At 42.9% G+C, this 20,036-nt stretch overlaps 1 protein-coding gene across 1 annotated transcript in view; it reads left to right on the forward strand.

Annotated features, from left to right (window-relative positions):
- Positions 1-4,155: 4,155 nt before the first annotated feature.
- Positions 4,156-20,036, forward strand: part of SRPX (sushi repeat containing protein X-linked) — a gene marked incomplete at its 5' end in the record, with an annotated part of 41,742 nt that continues 25,861 nt past the window's right edge. The window contains one exon of the mRNA XM_083855018.1: positions 4,156-4,225. Coding sequence (XP_083711144.1) covers positions 4,156-4,225 — 70 coding nt within the window. The remainder of the gene's footprint in view (positions 4,226-20,036) is intronic.

Below are 20,036 nucleotides of genomic sequence, written 5' to 3' on the forward strand. Positions count from 1 at the left end.
CAGCCCATGTGCAACAGGCTGACATTCAGAGAGAAAAATTTGGCCACTGGATCTGGCAGTGACCAGCAGCTGGAAGGAGAGTCTAATAACAGCAAATGTCGAGTTACAAATGAGTAAGTGTTGCTGTCACTAAACATCATGACCAAGTAACAATAAGCTCCAAGGAATTGTACAGAAGACATGCATTACCATGATTATTATTTTATTTTAAGACTGTCTACTTCTGCAGATATTTACAAAAGTAAATCTAAGTATCAGAGTATTTGCACTTAGTCAGGCAATTCACTGGTAAAACTGTGTGGTGTGGATTGGGGCTCTATCTGTCATCCTCTTATATGATTAATTAGACCTTGCTCGGGGATTCCAAAATTTCATTACACACAGCTGGGTTGTTTGGGTATTGTTTTTATTTCCTTATCATTATTTTACTATTTGGAGAAAAATTATTAGATTGTTAAACATTATTAAAATTTGGTTTTAATTAATTTCACCTCTCCATCAAAAGCTGTATTTTTATTATCACTGTAACTGCAGTTGTTACAGCTATTCTGGCACAGACTAATAAAATTATACTTCTGAACTGCTATTAAAAAAAGCAGAAAAGAAAAATTATGTCTTTGTATTAATTCTTTGACATAACAAGAATATTTTTTAAGTCTCCAAGAGCACTTAACTTTGCTTTGGACTTTATTTTTCTATCCAACCAAGACATTTTCACACATTTCAGTCCTCTAGTGTTGCTTAACTTCAGTCTTGAAGATTTTCTTTTACTTCTGAACAGTCAAAACCTGAATTTTCCATGAAAAGCAGACTGGTTAATTCTTGGTGTAATGCCAGGAGTGCCAGGAACTCCAACAAACCACAAGCTTAAATAGTTGGAATTTTTTCCATAAAAATTAAAAGCTGAACTGGGAGAAAAAAAAAAATGAACTGTGCATTCAAATTCAATATATGTGACATTTGTTTAATTCATTCATGGTTCCACATGCTTCCTCCTATTAAAAGGTCCCTTAAGAAAACTAAAAATTAATTTGTTATTAGAAATTCAATTTTTTTTTTTAAGTTGCTTGAATTTGCCTTTCAAGGCCCAGTCTTTTAGGTGATTTCACATTGCTGTCATTCCATCAAACATAAAGAATGGGTGTTACATTGCACAGAGAAACTCCAGAGCAGGTTGGAGTCAGAATGAACACACACCTTGGCACTGGTGTTTTTCTAAGGCTCATTTCAAACAGGCTATGAAGGATGCATTCCCACTGCTCCTTATGCTTGGACCTGTGTCTAAATTTGAGCTGTAAGTTGCAGACTGTGTTAGCTCCTAAATCTCTTGCCTTTCTCAGGGCAGCTAGGGCATTCCAGGAGCTGGATGTCCAGGAGAGGAAAAGCAGCATCACAGGCACTGCTCACAGTGCCCAGTGCAAGAGCCCTGTGCAGTGGGCAGGCAAGACAAAGTAAAAATTCTGCAAACACCAGTGGTTATGTTGTGTGAGCAGATGGAACTGGACATGCACAATGAGGAGCAACAGGAAAGGAGTCTGAGGTCCCATTGATTCCAGGGAACCAAACAGGATTCTTGCCTGTACTAACTCAGACACCACAGCTGCAGTCACCGATGGCACCTACCACTGACACCTTCATCTCTCATGCTGAGGAGACAACCTGGCATGGAGGATTTGTCACCACATTTCTGCACTGTGGCCATGCAGCTTGAAATGTCTCTAAAAGGCTGCCCAGGAGAGAGGCTGTGACCTATGGGCGGGGTGGTGTTGGAACAGTTGATGGAGAAGCTGCAGCTGCATTCAACCTTCTCCTGGCAGTGGCTTCTTGTACCATGCTCTCACAGCAGTACAGACCTTAACTCACAGAAATACCTAAATGAAGGCCAGTGCTTTGGAAATGGGCAGATACAAGGACAATACATAAAGGGAAAGCAAGAGATACCTGACCCATTAAGATCTGCTTCAGGCATCTTTATTGTTCCAGTACATTGGGACGCTGAACTCTTACCAAAGCCTTGCAGCAAAGATAAACTACAGTCATTATCACTATCAGATTAAAACACTCCTTTTCCTGATGTTCTTCTTTAAACAGAGTAATGTTAGTATTTTAAACTCTTCACCTGTGGAAATCTAAGAACTGCTTAGTCTGTTAAACTGCAATTGCTCTGATGAAACTGGCACTGGTGTTTTTTTTTTTTTGTTACCATCTTTGTTTTTCATTTTTCAGCAAACAAGTTCAAAACAGATTATTGAGCCCAAGCATACTCAGACACCACCTCTATTGGGCACAGCAACTTGGAGAACAGTTTGTGCTGAGGCCCCAGTGCCCTCCAACCCCACCAGGTATTTTACTCCAGAGCAGCTCTAGCCTGACCCCAGGGATGCAGGGGGTGCACTCGCTCCTGTGCACATCCCAGTCTCAGACAGCAAATAGGGGATCCAGGTCGGGGGGTGTCCAGGGGCTCTCCTGATGCAAAGGGAAAGCCAGATGAAAAGAAAATGCTTTGGAGAAAGCTCCCAAACACAGCACCCACGCAGATTTTTATTTTAATCACCAGCAGGATCACATTTTTCTTAGGCTGCTTTGGTATAGCCAGCCTCGAAGTGTGGCAGAATTGTCACCTTCTGTTTCCAGACTAACATTACCCTTGAGATTGACTCTCCTTCCTCTGCAATTCTGTGTCCCTTATTTTTAAAGAAGTATTCCTTTCCTTACTAGAGGGTATTTTCCTATTTGTCCAGGAAACGGTGCAGAATGTGGGAGGGACCCTTGGAACTCCCTGGGCTCGCTCCCCTGTACTACCCCAGCACACAAACTCTGGCTGGGGCCAGGGCTTTTCCCACACCTTTGCCAGTTTAGATTGCACATTAAATGCTCATGGTAGGAAGTGCAAAAAATAAAGAAACCCCCAATTTACCTGTAGTCAAGCTGCAGGGTTGGCAGATGTCAAATCAAAAGTGTTGGAACATATGATGCTCTGCCTGAAGCCTCTGCCTTCGTAGGCTTAGAGTGTCTGGGGAATTTTCTTTCACGTGAAAGTAGGGAAAAAAGCCTCAAGTCTTTGTGGTTATGGAACAAAGCCTGAAAATGTAACTGCAACACCCTGGCAGCTCAAAAAGTTAAAGAGAAATGTGATGACTCCAAACTTTCTTTTCTTACTATCATGACTGAGGGATTTTTTATTTTTTAACATTTAAAGCTGGCCATCTGCAAACTGCTGAGGAATCAGATCAGTTAATCTCGAGAAATGCAGTCTATCTCCTTGCACTGCTGCCTGTAAAACCCCAAAACCCCAGGCCTGCGAGGGCAGGCATGAGGGGAGGGATGGGATGGGATGGGATGGGATGGGATGGGATGGGATGGGATGGGATGGGATGGGATGGGATGGGATGGGATGGGATGGGATGGGATGGGATGGGATGGGATGGGATGGGATGGGATGGGATGGGATGGGATGGGATGGGATGGGATGGGATGGGATGGTGGCCGGCAGGATGACACTTCCCCAGAGAGGTCTTACCGTGCCAGAAAAGTTTTTGGAGGGAGCACGAGGGGCTCATACATCCCAGATAAGGGACCCTCGTTCACTGGGAGCCTCCCTGCCTTGGAGGGCCCCACAGGAGGACACCGGTGACAGACAGACAGACAGACGCACTGTCCCGAGCAGCTCTGTGCCCTGGTCACGATCGGGGCTCACGGCACCGAGTGAGGACCCTACACCTGGGCTGCATCAACAACAGCGCGGGCAGCACCTCCAGAGGGGGGATTCTGCTGACACCCCACCTCGATCAGTGTATCCCGTTCTGGGGACCCTGGCAGAGGAAGGACGTGACCTGTAGGAGGGGTCCAGAGGAGGCGGTGGCGGTGGAACGAGGGGATCTTTACGGTCCCTTCCAACACGAACCATTCCGATTCCATGACCCCTCGCCGGGAATCCGCTAGGGGACGACATCACCCCGCAGCCCCGGCGGATCCCCAACGCCGTTCCCGGGAGCGGGGCCGTGGGCGGAGGAGGCTCCGCTCGGAAACGTCCCCGTCCCCGTCCCCCTCCTCCTCCTCCTCCTCCTCCTCCTCCTCCTCCTCCTCCTCCTCCTCCTCCTCCTCCTCCCGCCCATCGCCGCGCAGCCCGGGCCGGGCAGAGGCGCCGTGTGGAGCATGGGGAGCTGCTGGCTGCCCCTGGCCGCGCTGCTGGCCCTGGGCGCCCGGGCCAGCCTGCAGTACCAGGGTGAGGAAGGGGCGGCGGGGCCGGGGCAGAGCCGGGCGGGGAGCGGGGCCGGGCCGGGGGCGGCGGGAGCTCCGCGGTGTCCGCGGCAGCCCGAGGGGCCGGGGGCCGTCCTGTTCACTCGCTCCCGGCCCGCAGCGCTTTGTGTCTCGCTCTGTATCTGCTCCAGTCCCGGGACGACCGTCAGCGCGGGTGAAGCCGCGTTCTGCATGTGGAGCGCCGGGTTTTTGCTGGAGCGGGTGCGGGTGACGCTTCCAGCCGTGCCGGGTCCAGGCGCTGCCGGGCGCGGGTTGTGTCAGCCCGGCCCCTTCTCACCCCGGTGTCCCCTCGGCACCCCCGAGCCGCCCCTTGGCGCTCCGAGAGAGGAGGGACACCCGCTCCAAGCTGCTGAAAGAGAAGAGAGGCTGCTCTGTGTTGTCCCCAAAGTGTAAAGTGTAAGTCCGACGGGCCAGCCCTTTTGGACCTTCGGAGCACTTTCAGCAGTTTTTGGTGCCCGGGTGAGACTGTGCGTGCAGCAAGGTAATCTCAGCTTTAAATGGGAAAAAATGAATGGCTGAGTGAGTCACGCCTAGTTTCTTAGTCGCCTAATAAATAAATTTTAAAAATGCATGCTGATGCAATTTCACTTCTAATTGTTTGCATTTCCTGTAGCAAAATTTGAAATGGGCTCAAATTTAGGTTCCATTTCCATGCAGAAGGAAAGAGGTGTGCGGGTGCTGCCTGTTCAAAAGCAGCTGCATCTTCTCTGGTTAATAATCATTTTGCAAGCACAGCCAGTGTAAACAAGCATGCCCTGGGGTGGTTTAATAGGTCTGGTCTGTGAGAATTTATGGTCAGAAAACAGAGCCTTCCACCTAAGTGTATTATGGCTTCACATTGTGGTGCGTTACTGGGTTCAAAGGGGAGAGCAGCAGTGAACAGGTGAGAAAGGTGTCTGGCACAATGCCCTACTGCATGTTGGTGATACCCACTTTTTGTTTTCCTGGAGCTATCCCTACTTAATATATAAGTTCTGTCCATGGAGGGGGATAAAATGGCATAATGGTGGCATTTGTCGGTTGAGGTTTAGCTTTCCTTGTTTTTGTTGGCGGATTCCAAGTGGCTTCTTTCCAATGTTGTAATGTTGGAGCGCAAGTTTATGCTCTTTCTTTACCAAGCACTAAGGTATTGGACACATCAGTTGCTAAATCAACAAAGGCAACGGAAGTTTTTGTCCTGGCATTTCTCTGAGGATTATTTTACTGCCAGTTTATTTTTTAGGAATTTGAGTGAATGCTTTAGTTTGCAGTTCATGTGAATGTTAGTCCTTAAGCAGTTTACAGAGGATGCTAATATCCTATCCTTTGTTTTCCTAAAAAGTCAAATGTAACCTCTCTAATCTCAAAAGTCTAATTTTTGCATGTAATCTTCAAGTTGGCTGCACAAAAGCCTGCTTTTGTCTTTCACTCATTTGAAAGTCCAATTTCCTCCTTACACTTAGTGTCAAAGGCTCTGAAGAGCTTAAATCATCAGCAGCTGTAATTGTAAACCCTAATATTAAGTTAATGCTGAATGTTACTTTATTTCTGTTTGTTTTTAGTAGAGAAATGTGATACTCTTTCAGATTTTTAGTCCCAATATGAAATCTAGTGAAACTGTTAATAGATATTTTCTCTAAGATATTCTCTCGATATTTTCTATTGTACTGTGTTGGTATGTAACCATGCACATTAAGTACAAAATGCCATTAAGTAAACAAAAATAGGCTTCAAAAAAAAATTCTACATCACGTGTGTTTGGGGCCCTCTTGATTATACAGGCACAAGCTTGTATTCAATAGTAGATTGTTCTTTAAACATCAGGAATAGTCTAACCAGCTCTTGAACTCATAATTTGGTAACACTGAAGTTTTTGGTGCAGGATATTTGTGCTCCACAACTCCAAAGACTATGTTTAACACCACATTAAATAGGTGTAAATTTCATGCCCTAAGAGCTCTGCCATCTTTTTCTATTTTTTTGATGGCAGGCAAGTAGAAATCAAGCCACTATTCCACCTGTGAAAATGTAATTTAACTAATTATCTGCTTGGCATAAGGAAGAAAACTGAAAAATATCCAAATAATTAAAATTCTTGAAATACTTTAAAACCTTTGAAGCAGCAGCTGTTTTAACTGTAACTGTATTTTCAAATTTTGAAAGGATGCTGTGGTATTCTCAAATTGGTATGTTCAAAGCTGGTGAGGCACTGACTAAATCTCTCTGGTGGCATTAATCAGAGGAAAGTCTGTTTTTCTCTTCAAGAACAGTTCAGAGATGCACCTTTTGTCAGTTAAAATAAGTGTTAAACCTTTTCCCTAAGGACTGAAGAGGGAGGTGTGATCTTGGAGCTCTTTAGTGACTTTCTGTGGTGTTGGGGAGGGCACAGCTGTCCATATGTGCATATATACATATGAAGATCACTTGTTCAGTATTTGGGGGGTGTGAAGGTGAAATCAAGTGGCACTGTATAATGTAAGGCTGTGGTACTTGTGTCTTACACTTCTGGTACATAAAAAGAAAAGCTTATCCATGATAGAATGAATGATAACTGTGCATTGGAACAGGGTACTTGGTGTGAAGGGGGCATGAACCTTGAGAGAGATGTCACTAAAACCACTTGAAGACCATGTAATATTAAAGAACTATTTTCAAAAGCTGTATGAGATTTAATGATTTAATTCAAAGAAAACAATATATACACATGCATCATATGCTCGTACCTATGTATATTATGGATTAAATATGAGTAGATGGAAGTCAGGTTGTGGAAAGGAAAGCACACTCTCAAAGCAGTGTGCTAGATCAAGACCTGCATCTGTGAATGGCCACTTCTGAGTGCTTCAGCCCTTCAGAGACAGGCAGCCCTTGCCCAATGGAGTTTATGCTATAAATAAAGGATAGGGGATACAGATACAGTCTATATATAGATAAAGGATAGGAGGACAAAACTGAAGGGAGAAAGCATTTAAGATTGCCTAAAGTCAAAAGGCAGGCTTTTAAAACATCTGGCATCACAATAATTTGATTCCTACTTGTAGCTCCTCCATCAGACCAAGCTGCAGAATGGTCAAGAAGCAATCCCCCAGGGCCCTGGGCAGCTGGTGCTCTGCAGTGCCAACCAAGGGTGGGGCCTGTTCTTTTGAGAGTTCTTTTGTTGTGTTTTTCTTTTAAACACAGCTTGCTGGCTGCCTTGTCAGTTCTGGGTGACAATTTGTATGTACAGGCTCCACAAGTGGAGCTCTGGGCACCACTCATGACCCGTGGTGGGCACAGACCTGGGCGAGCTGTGTGCTGGCCAAATACAGCATAAAACCCAGTATGGGAAGGAATACTCTAAGGAAAAGTGTCCCTGTCCACAGCAGAGGGCTTGGAACTAGATCAGCTTTAAGATCCCTTCCAATCCAAGCCATTCTGTGGTTCCGAATACAAGCAGGTGAGCGTGTTCCAAGGCATGGCTTTATCCTGGGCTGTGCTGGCTCTGTCTAAACAAGCTCCAGTTATCTGGACAGTTGTATATGAATAAGACCTCCAGCAGCAGAAAAGCCTAATAGAAATAACATTCTCAGGTGACCTCAGGCATAACAGATATGTCATGTTAATATCAATCAACAGTGTTAACTCATCTCCTGACACAGCTTTCATGTATTCCTGTGTGAAGTGGACCGTTTTCATGAGCTGTAGTAATTCCCTACTGAAAACTCCTTGTGGTTTTAGAAGCATTACCAAAAGCAATACATTTCTTCCTGAGTGGTCCTTAAATAATCAGGTCATTGCATCCTCTCTGCTCAGCCTGCTCACTCTTCAGCAGCACCTGGGAGCTTTGGTGCAACTGAAATCTCCAGGTGAGATCACGTAAATAGAAGGTGAAATTAAGGATATTTCGATGAGTCATTGAACTGTCCTTTCTCTCACATTGAAATGCACCTTGCCAGAAAGCACAGACAAACTAACTGCATTTAATGCCTTGTGTAGCTAAGTCTGGGCAAGCATTGGAGGTGGTACAGGAGGTGTCACAGAACCATCAATGAGTTTCTTTAATGCCTGCAAGCTGTTGTACCCCTTATCTTCTTGGTCCACTACAGCAGTAAGTGCTGGCATGACAAGGGCTTGCCAAACATCTACAGTGTAAGAACCAGAGTGTTTATAAAAGCTTGCACTTGAAATAGCAGTCAGTATGTGTGAGGTTCTTTCTGTGAAAAGTATGAATATGCTTATATAATTTGGTTTATCAAAAACGTTGATTCTAAAAGTAATTTGGAAATGTTGATTTGTGTTTTACTTTTGTCTCCTTGTCTGACAGTTGAAATGAGTAGTTAGAAATTAACATCACTGAAATATGGTTTTATTCTCTCACTCTTGAGCGATGAACAGAATGGGTATCAATTGGTCAAACTTGTGGCTGATGACAGTGCAGGGAGCAAGATTTGGCAAGTTCTTTTGTTGGCATTCAGTTGAATAAGCCACTGGTTTGAAAATTCACACTTCATACACATTTTACATACAGCCTTAGGCAAGCTGCTTAGACTTCGCAGAGTTTGGAGATGGACACGGGCTTAAGCCCACACCGAGATGTTTTGATGTCTATTGATAAACAGGAGTATCTGTGTTGGGAGAGACTGCTCCCAAGGCACAGATCCCCAGTCCAGCATTTTGATTGTTTGGAGTGGAAAGCAGTGAAGAGGCAACCAAAACTCATCCCTCCTACCCTGCACCCCCATCACAACACTCTTTTTTTTTTTTCCAAAAAGCCTATCAGTAATCTAATACTTCATGAAATTCTAATATGTAGTGATTGTAATACAAACTCTAGCTTAATATTGTCAATCTTTCCTGCTACTTATGTGAAACTTCTGATATTAAAAGTGTTTTTTCCCTAACTGGGGTAACGAATTTCATGTTCCTCTAAGTACTTGGCTAATTTTTCTGCTTCTGAAATGGCTGTGTTTTGGTTGTTCTGAATTTCTTTTCTATGAATTTGCTGTTTCAAGTTATGTGAAAAATTACAATGTTTGTATCACCTATTTTACAAGGCATTCACTTAATTTTTTTTAAGGCAGTAAATGAGCATCTCAGCATGCAGCATACATGGCTGGCTGGCTGGCACTTCTCTGCCACTGTTTCTAACTATTGATTTTATCTAAAGGGCACTGTTGAGTTTGTTCAAACTGAAAATTTGTGCTGCAGTACCTTGAAAATGGCTCCAAATTGTGGGGTTTAAATCTAACAATTTTAATCTTTCCTGTAACTTGAAATAGCCACTTAAGATCTCTGCCTGAGTTTGGAAACCACTTTTGACTTGTCATTTGGCACATCTTCACAGGAAGAGAGAAAGGAATTTTGTATTTCTTGGGAGATCCAAGGAAAAAATTAGGTTTCCTCAAGTTAATACATATTGCAAGCACAGCTTTGCCAATATTTTCCATTCATTTGCCTGAACAATCTTGATGAGATTTTGTTGTGCCTAAGGAAATAAATGAAATAAATGGTATTTTTGGCATGTACATGACACAGAAATGTGGAAGGAGTAGTTACACAGAAAGTAAAACTCTGTCAAATGCAGCATCAGGATGATAAGAAATTCTTCCCCAACCCATCATTACCTTTAAATGGTGCTTCTTGGTACCTGTGGGATTTTTTCTTGAGAGAAATGTCTAAAACTACACTTCATTTCTCTGAAGATGGAGGGAGAACGCATGTGGCATGGGAGCCTGCTAGTAGCTTGCAAAAATGAGTCTGTCCAAATACCCTGATGCTGGACTATTGTAATTTTTTTTTTTTTTTTTTTTTTTTTTTTTTTTTTTTTCCTGCTGAAAGGCTTATTTGGAGAGAAAGTGTTGCTTGTGAGTTTTGGCTTGTTTCCTAAACACAAGTCACTGGGCTGGCTGACTGGCCCTCTTGATTTTATTTTAGTGCTTTTTTTGTGCTTTTCCTCTAGCACTTGGCAGATGCCACCTTGAAAAAGCAGCTACTTTGCCTCCCTTCACCCTGTCATTCTTCTCAGCTGTATCTCTTTATTTGATTGCTTTTGGGAGCTGTTCATTCCCTCCAGGAAACATTAGGCAGCTGTGGGCTGTTGCTGATCCTGGTGGACTCTCTATTCTCCCCATGGCTGTCCTGGGGCCTCCTCCTGCCCATCCCTGCTGCCTCATTCCTGGCCCACAGGATCCTTTGCCTCAGTTTCTGTTCAGGTGCTGACACAGCAGGGCCCAGGTCCAGACCCTGGCCAGGGCTCCCAGGCATATCTGCAGTCTGGGGGAGATTTCCAAAATAGCTTTCTGCCAAACCTATTTTGCCCTGCTGGAAACATCCCCTCTTCTCTCACCTGGGCAGCAGTTTTCAGCTCTTTGCTACTCTCCTGTTTGTGTATTTTATCTTAACACTGGGACTCCGAGGTGGGCTGCCCAGCTGTCTTGCTTTCCCCTGAGTGAGCATCCCTGGCTCCCTGGGTGTGAGTTAACACAGTGGTTCCCATGGGATCAAACACCTCTGGAGAGAAGGAAGCCTGCTAGTAAGCCAAATCAGGACACATCAATTTTTCTTGGATGTTCTCCTGTGCCTTGTTGTGCTATTTGATGTGAAATAAGCACTGAGGGTGGGACTCATCTTGCTGCTCTGGATGGTGCTGTCTCTTCCAGCCTTCTGCACGTCTTCACTGCCCTCGTTTTGGTTGTTGAATGTTGGCTCAGTATTTGGGAAGAGCTGCTGTCCTCTCCTGGCAGCGTGCAGGGCAAATTACAGGCTGGAAGAGGGAAACACCTCCAGCCATGTCAGAGTGCTGAGCTTCTGCCAGCCTGTGCAGCTCAAGCTGGGGGTGGCTGGGCATTTTTGGCAAAGATTTTTGCCATTTGAGCAGATAGAGTTTTTATAACTTCATGCTTTTTTGCTTGCTCAGTGAAAATATGTCTTCATCTAAGGACAGATGACATCTGTGGGGTTCAGGTGGGCTGCTCTAAAAGACCAAGGTTTGTTGCCTGATGCATAGACCTGAAAGACAAAGAATGCTTGAAATTTTGTGTATTTTGGATTGTTCTTGTGGGACACTAGCAGTTCATTATGAGCCGTTTCTGAGGAGAGAAGACCCCCAACTGAAACATGCAGGATTTGTATCATAAAGATTCTTGATTCCATTCATTTGTTTGAAACTGGAGAGTAAATATCTCCATATGGGTGCATAAATCTTTGATTTGTGATGTGCAGCTGTGTCCTTCAGGGAGACATAGAAGAAACTTTTGCAGCTTTGCAGTAAGATATGTAACATTAGATTTTATGTTAGTGCTATCACTTGCTTCAGATCTTGCAGTAGATAAAAATATGCAAGTGTGAGAGTGCTTTACATGTGCAGATTGAATGATTTAGAAGTTTTATAAGTTAATCCTGTTTTGAAGATTCTGAAATTACTGTGGTGTTGATACAGAAGGAAACCCTTTCTTTCCTGTTGTGTAAAATTTAAAATTTGTCACAATTCTGAATAGACACATTTCCTTAAAATTTGAGCAGCATGATTGAAGACATCTGATTTTTTTTCTTCCCTACTTCTCGCCCTCTGTTGCTATAGGACATGAAAAGAACGACATGCACATCATCAGGACTTCAGGGCAAAAAGAGGGGTGTTTATTTTTCAACCTCGATTTATATAGATTTTGGACAATGACTATGGATTGAAAAACAAAGTTGGCACCTCTCCAACTACACTGGTAAAACTAGAAGTCCATCAATTATCCTTCCTCAAGACAGGAACGATAAGAAAAAAAGAACAGTTTACAATAACATTACTTTTATTTACATAAAAATCTGTGAGAATACTACAGAAATGTGAACATCAGAAGGCTTAAAAAGATCAGGGCGACAGCCCTCTTGTTCTTTGGAGGAAATGCCATTGTTATTTCTGGATTTAGATGTGTTGCACTAAGAATAGCATTGCAGTTTGGAAATAGCGCTCTGTTGAGGCTTCTGCAGCCATGCCTTGTGCCGCACGGTTTACCCAAACCCTACACTTAACCAGTGTGCGCTGGCAGCATGAGTCACTCAGCAAAGTCTGTCTCCTTTTAGGCTGTGTCATGAGAGTTTTAACCTGCCAGGGTCTGTGGTCTGTCCTGGTGTCCCTCAGAGGTCTTTTGTCAGGCTTCCTGATGCTGACTGGCCAGATGGGGGAAGATGCTGCTTCCAACTCCTGCCTCAGTTAAATTGTGAGCCTGTGCCTGTTAGAGTTTTCTTTGGAGTTGTCAACTTCAGGGCAATGCACTCAAATATAATTACTCAATTTGAGTCTGCCTGTCTTGAGCCCGTCCATTGTGGCTTTCTAGTTATACTGTGTGATTGGTTAAAGAGCCCAAAATTAACATGCCGCTGTACAGCTATTCCTGAAGATTAAAATCATGTTGGCTTGCAGACATTCCCTGTTCTAAACTGCCTAGGGAGAGATACCAGAAACATTACACCTGGTGCTGAGTTACAGTTGTAGTGAAATGTGTAAATAAGAAAACCATCCAACAAATACTATAAAGGTCTTTCCATACTTTTCTGGGAAGGGAGTGGATATGAGTTCCCTGTGCTGAAGGCAGGTACCTTTCCTATTACTGTAGTAAGAAAAAAAATTGATGACTTGCTGAAGGTGTTTCTTGTGAAGGCATCTGACTGGTAGTTTGCTTCAGCTTTGCAGCACTGGTTTCTTTTTTGTCACATTAAGGCAGCTGGTTGGCCTGTGTCTGCCTCCCCTTTGTAATATGGTTTGTCCATAGAGCTTTAAATAAAAACATTCATTCAGCTGCAGTTACTGCCATTGCACGTGCAGTGCACCATATCAAGTAATACACACACCATGTGTACACCATGTGTACCATGTGTGTGTATTTAGTTATAGAACTGCTGCAGGTGGCTTTGGAGCTGAAAAGGAATGACCTGGACCTGGTTGTGGCTCTGGACATTCCTGTGTGCTCTTCTGGCTTGTCTTTCCATTGCTCTCCTTACTGCTTCAGTTAAAGCTTCTGGATGTGCATCTGTTTTGGTGGGTGTTGGGAACCATATCTGACATTTATTATAATGAGGTAGGAAATACATGTCTGGGAGGAACAAGAGATAACCATAACTGGAAACTTGCTTTGACTGAGACTTTAGGGAAATTTCCAGTCAAATACATCAAATCCTGAGTGGTTCTTTAATAAGGAAAGGCAGCATTTGTAGGAACACCAGCAGTGCTGTTGGTGTATCATTGATGACTCTTCGTTTCACCAGCACTCTGGAAGCTCCCAGTGTTTGACTGACTGACAGCTTGTCATGTTTTTGGAAATTGAAACACCTGAGTTGTGTTTTGGCTCTGTTTTTATGAGAAGTGTTTCTGATTGGGGATTCTGTGCCTCTCTCCAACTGCATGTCAAAACCAAGAATACTAAACTGTACCTTTAGATGTCTCCAAGGCATTTCAGACCTCTCGGATATCAGTAACAGCATGAGATACACACTGCAGCCTTTTAAGTTCTTTTGCTTTATCCAAACCCACGCTATTGCAATATTTTTGTCTGCCATATTGTAGGCAAATCGTTAAAATGTGTCATATTTACAAAATCACTCAGACATTTTAGCAATAATATGCATTAAAAGCCATGAATATTTTGTGTGTAATAAAAGGAAACTTTTAACTCATCAGATAATATTGATTTATAACTCATCTCCCTATTGGAAGAGTAAATTGATTTGCCAAAACAGATCAGTCCAAAGGAATTGAAAGTACGTCCTCCATCTGAGTTAGAAAATATCGCCCTATTTGTAAGCCCATCACAAGGAGTATGGGGTTAGATTTATTTACAGTGGGTGAACGTTGTCTTAAAGCACAATCCTGATCTCTGTTTACTCTTGTGCCATTAACAAAGCTTTTCTTACTGCACAAAGACTACAAGAAGGCAGGGCAGGGAACAGAAAAAAAATCAAGCTTGTATTATGTGACACATGAGAATAAACTAAAGTATTAATAATGGATTTTGTGGTGTAGATGGTGCTCTGGGTTCCAGTTGACAGGGAGCCATGCTCTCCAAAATGTTCTTGGCCTTTCTTGCATGAAGGCACCATGGTAAGTGGAACTGACAAATGGCTACAGAAGTGCACAAAGGGAAAACAAAAGTATGACCTAATGGCTGCAAAGATGAGTAATTTAAATAAAGTTCAACTGGCAACCCCTGGTACACCAGTTCCATTCAACAAATTCCTCACCCTCCTCCCAAGCCGTTTTCAGAGTTGATGCAGCAACTCACGTTTTGTATTACAAACATTTCTTTTAAAACCATGCCATTCAATCCCTAGTCACCTCTCATTTCCAGTGTGGAAAGAGCTGTGAGGAATCCCTGCCATTGCAGTGAGGTACTTTCTGTGTGTGCTTGGGGAGGGGAAAGCTTGGCAGGCACAGCAACTCACAAGTCCAGACGGGACTGCAGCTTTTTTGGGCTTTTACTTGCCAGCCACCTGCAGTGAGAGCACTCCAGCCCTATAACAGATTCCTGAAAAACTCTGACAGCTGGAGCAAGCTCACATCAGGCAGCTGGCTGATGGACTGCTCCTGCTGACAGCTCCCTCTTGCCAAGGCAGCAGGCTGTCGAGGGATGCTTGAAACAAGCCGTACTAGATCTGCTTTTTCCCAGAAAATGTTTCCTCTTCCCAGAGCGAGCTGGGTTACTGTCAGGTGTTGCTGGAAGTTGCCCTTGGCCTGTTTTCTTACTTGCAGCTGTTGATTTTGTCTCAGGTTGCTGTTGAATCCTTAAAAATACGGGCCTGTGACTGCAGAGGAGCAGAGTGGCAAGAGGCTGGGGAGCTGCCATGTGTGGCTTGTCCACCCTTTGCCTTCTGCCAGCACCTCCTGCCAAACACATCCCATTTTCCTCGATGTAATGAGGCCAGTACAGGTCTGTGATAATAACAGCAAGGGAGTGATGCTGGTTGTCATTTACACACAAGACACACCACACTGTGGAACTGACTGTACAGTATATTTCTAATTTTTTTGAGTGTTATAGTAAAATTTCATAAGAGGGGAAACCTTAATCATGGGAAGGAATCAACTCAGAGCACATTTTTAGGTAGGCAAATGTGTGTATCCTTTTGTTATCTGGTCTGTCTGCAGTGGAAATCCATGTCACATCTTCCAGCATTTTTAATGACATAGGATCAGATTTGCAAAGGCAAGGTGAGAGCATTACATCCAGGAACGTGAGCACTCAATTTTATGTTTGTGTCTGGGTGGTCCAAATCATTATGGCTTTTTGCAAGCCTATGTAGGTTCCTCAGCTAAAGAGGTTATTTTTCTATGAAATGTCATACCTGGTTGAGATGCGTAGGAAACTGTGGAACTGATATTTTTCAATTATTTTAAAAAAAAGTGGAGAGGGATTCAAATGTATCTTTTCTGCACAGAAGACGTCAGGGTTAGGTCTGTCCTCGTTCTGTGAGGGCTGGTAGTGGGAGAGGGATCTGCCCCAGCAGCCCAGAGGCATCAGCAGAACTGGGACAGGGATCAGCTCTGGCTGCAGGGACAGGGGCACCCCAAGGCCAAGCCCCTGTCAGGGCTGGGGCTGCTGTGAACGTTATGGGTAGTGATACATCTCACATGTTTGGGGAAAATTCCACATTATTTACAGTGTATTAACTCTCAGTAACAAGAATTTAGGCAGTGGTTTCATTTTTCCATGAGAACCATTACTAGCTTTGTTCCTTTTCTGTGGATTATTTTTCCCCCAGTGTGTTTGACGTGCTCCCTTTTTACATCCCTGTCTCTGGTCCACATAGCAGATTTGCAGGTTGTCAGTCTGCTTTTAATGGCAAGCCCTGAAACCTCACAAGTCAGTGAGGAGGAAACAGTTAGAAATGGCATCTCAATCCTGCAATTCTGAGGCAAACAACTGATTTTGGTTGTGTGTCTTTGACTAGTGTAATATTTTGACACTCAGAGGAAACTGGTGTAACAAGAATACCAACAAGTCTGTGCATCTGTTATTTAAAAATATCTGTTCTGTTACAAGTTTCTCTTGTTTTGGTTTTTTTTTTCTTCTGACAGCCTTTAGTTGTCATCATCAGGATGTTTACGAAACTTGAGATTTTTTTCAGTACTAAACTGATTTTGTGCAAACTAAAATTCATAGAACTGACTATTAAAGGATAATATCCTAACTATTGTGTTAAGTGAACCCTGACTTTGGCAATTTGGTAATTTGAAGCTGTCTGCCAGCATTGCTTGCTGCAGCTGGTCATTCCTGCCAGATGTTGTTCATCAATCCCTACATACCAGCCTGCCCTTATTGAAAGGGACCTAGAGTGTGGCCATCCTTAGGTAACTGCATCAAATACAGCACAACTTCACATTTCCCTGCTTCTTCCCAGCCCACTCTGCCCTGATGTCAGGAGCCTGGGCCACTGCAATTTCAGGAGCTGAAGGAAACAGGGCATTATCATCATCCTCATCCTCCTTGCTGAGGACCACAGTGCTGGCCATACCTTTTGTAAAACCCACAGGTTGGCTGTGTACATGTTCTTCTTCTTTCCAAACAGGTTTCTTTTAGGGTTCCATTTTAGGTGCTTCAGTCACCTCTCCTGTTTCTGGTAATGGCAGTGGATTTTCCATAGCCGTTTTCCCTCTCCTGAAAAAGCAGGGTGTAATTCTGGTGACGCTGTTGTACACCATTAATGACACAAGAATCCGACTTCAGAAGGCTGAAAATGACTCCTTTATTTTTGGGATGTGTCTCCCTTGTGTACTTTTCTACACAGACCAATTTGAGTGGTGAAACAAAGACAAACCTCTTCAATCACATGGGTCAGACTAGAGGGACATCAAGAAGAAGTCCCTCCTAGGAAAAGAATGTAAACAAAGTACAGTTTGCAAAAACACTTCTCTTGTTTACAGAAAATTCCCTGGGAAGAGAATTTCAGAAAACCAAAACATCTCAGGTACGAACCAGGGCTACATTCTGGAAACATGGCCTCAGTGTGTTGAGATCATTAAGTTTGTTTAAGTTATTATATTGGTGTTGCCAGGTCTCCTTTTGCCTTATACCAGCAGTTAGGGTTCCAAAGGCAGAGGAAATTGAGTATTATTTTGATTTCTTTTTATTTACTTACTTTCTAGTTTGGAGCATTTGCAGTTTCTGAGCATTGTCTTCAGCACTACAGCTATATAATATATAGAAAGAATCATAGAGTATCTTCAATTGGAAAGGACCCACTGGGATGATCATCAATGTTCAACTCCTGACTCTGCACAGGACAGCCCAAAGAATCACAGCTGCCACGACTGTCCAAATGTTTCCTGAACTTTCTCAGGGTGCTGTAACCACTGCCCTGAGGAGCCTGTTCAGTGCCCAACCACCTTCTGGGGGAAGAACCTTTTTCTAATATCTGACCTAAACCTCCCTTGATACAACTTCAGGCCATTCCCTCTGCTCCTGTCAGTGTCACCACAGAGCAGAGATCAGTGCCTGCCCCTGCTCTTCCCCTCACAGGGAAGTTGTAACTGCAGTGAGGTCTCCCCTCAGTCTCCTCCAGGCTGAACAGACTAAGGCACCTCAGCTGCTCCTCACACAGCTTCCCCTCCAGATCCTTCTCCATCTTTTGTAGCCTCCTCTGGACACGTTAATAGCTTTGTATCCTTTTTGCATTGTCTTGCCCCCAACAGTGTATCATCAGTGAAGCTGGATCTTCTAAGCCAATATCCTCTCAAATGACCTTGGTAACCACTCTCTAGGAAGGAAATTTGTTTACCCTCTTGATTTTGATGGAAGTGAGAACATTCTCCTGAAGGGGATTTGCCACTGACATGAATATTAATGAAAAAAGAGCAGGGGTTTGGAGGGACTGCCTCAAATGTTCCTTTAAAATTTAATCAGCATTATTTTATGCTGGCTCTGTGAGAAGAACTTTTGAGGTTTATACAACTTCTGTGCTTTTGGATATATTAAATACTGTTTGTTGTGAGTCTGTTTTTTAATACTATTCCTTTTAAATAAATTAAATACTTATCTCCTCCTGAGTCTTGTAAGTAAGCAGTTGCTTACTTTTTCCTTCAATTATTGGTTTGCTATTAAATTTACATCTCTTTTTTTTTTGAGTTCCATCTGTTTTTCTGTTGTCTTTACTCAGTTTTTGTTCTGTTGACTGCCCTACTTCCCCCAGAGTTGTTTCTTCAGCTGTTCTTCACTGATGTAATGCCCACTTTTTTTATAACCTTGCGAAGTACTAATAAAGCATGACTACAAGTAGTCCTGGAGTCCTTAAAGTCTCTATTTTCTTCAAAGAAGGGTGCTCGCTGCCAGCTTGGGTTTTATAGTATTTCTGTGTTGCTTCTGACATTCTGTGACTCCACTTACTAAAGAGCAGGAGATCACTGTCAGTAACATCATATTTTTCCACTCCCCTTCTGTTTTCTAGAAACTTGTTGGAGAGTTTCCTATGGACAAAAGGCAGCTCCTGATGCTAGTTTTCAAATGTTGGTGTAGTATCTGACACTTGAAGCTGAGATTTTTTTCATAGGGAGCCTTTCTTTTAGTCTGATCATAAAATCTGAAAAATCTTTCTAAAATGGCAGAGCTTCAGAAATAACGTGTCTCAAGGATAAAAACCCCAGTGTATCTGGTACTGTAGTATTAGAAGTTAGAAACTGAGATGTGTCAATTTCCAGTGTCAGCATTAAAAAGAAAAAAAAATTCTTCCATCTACCACTAATTCAGAATATATCAAGATTAGTTTTCAGTCTCCTCCTTTGGAAAGTTATCTAAAGTCTACTGGAACTTGTCAGAGAGACTTTCAGCTTAAATGGTCTTTACTTAATTAAACAGTTACTATTAGTTCTATCACTTTTCAGTCCCTTATTGGCCTTCTGTAGGTGACTTCCTGTTATTCCGTGTTTTCAATGTGCTCCTAAAATGTAGGCCTATGTTAAAGACTCCAAATATCTTAATATAAGGAAAGAAAACAAAAACAGAAACAAAAAAAAATCATATTGGAGTATGTTCACAGGAATTATTTCTCTTTTTTCCACTCAAAGTCACTCCCTTCTTCCCAGAAGTGAGTCTCTTAATCCTGACCATAGTGATGATGTGTGTGATGTGGAATAACAACAGAGACACTGCTCCAGGCTCTGACCCCTCATGGCCACTGCAGAAAACAGTCTTTCCAGAGCCTCTTGTAGTTTGTCAGACACAGAATGTCAATTCTTCTGTATAAAACATTCTTCTATATCCATGGACAACCCCACAGCTGCTGTACCTATTGAAGGCTTAGCCAAAGTTTAGGCATAGCAGGCAAGCACAGACACATCTGTGCTCAGGATAACAAATATATTTTGCAGTATGCAAACAGCAAAATAGCTGTTTTGTGTAGATGTAATGCAGCACTTATCTTCCTTAAACCTATCGATTAAAGGATGTACATTTTCATGTTCAGCTGAATTGATTTGCATTTTAGGGTTTATGACACTTGGGGTTCATGACACTTAAGGGATCATCACTTTTCTGTGGAAACAGCCTGTGCCAGTTTCTGATCATAAAGAGAGATGCTGCCACTAATTGCTTTAGAATTATTTATTGAGGAATGGCTTAAGCAAAACTCTTTTAATTAAAAAAGCTTTTAATTCCTCACAGCCTGAAGAAACAAAACATTTTTCTCCAGTCTCCTCCCTGTTAGTCTCCTGCTGGCATAACTAGGTGTCTTTCCAAATGATCAGTGATTTATTTTCTTTACCTGTCTTTTCAGAGTTTTTATTTTGTTTAGATGTATTTCACTTTATTGAAAGTTCTTTATTCAGGTGGAGCCTTTTAAAA

Source organism: Zosterops lateralis, assembly GCF_965231275.1.
Source record: "Zosterops lateralis genome assembly, chromosome: 2".
Classification (NCBI taxonomy): domain Eukaryota; kingdom Metazoa; phylum Chordata; class Aves; order Passeriformes; family Zosteropidae; genus Zosterops; species Zosterops lateralis.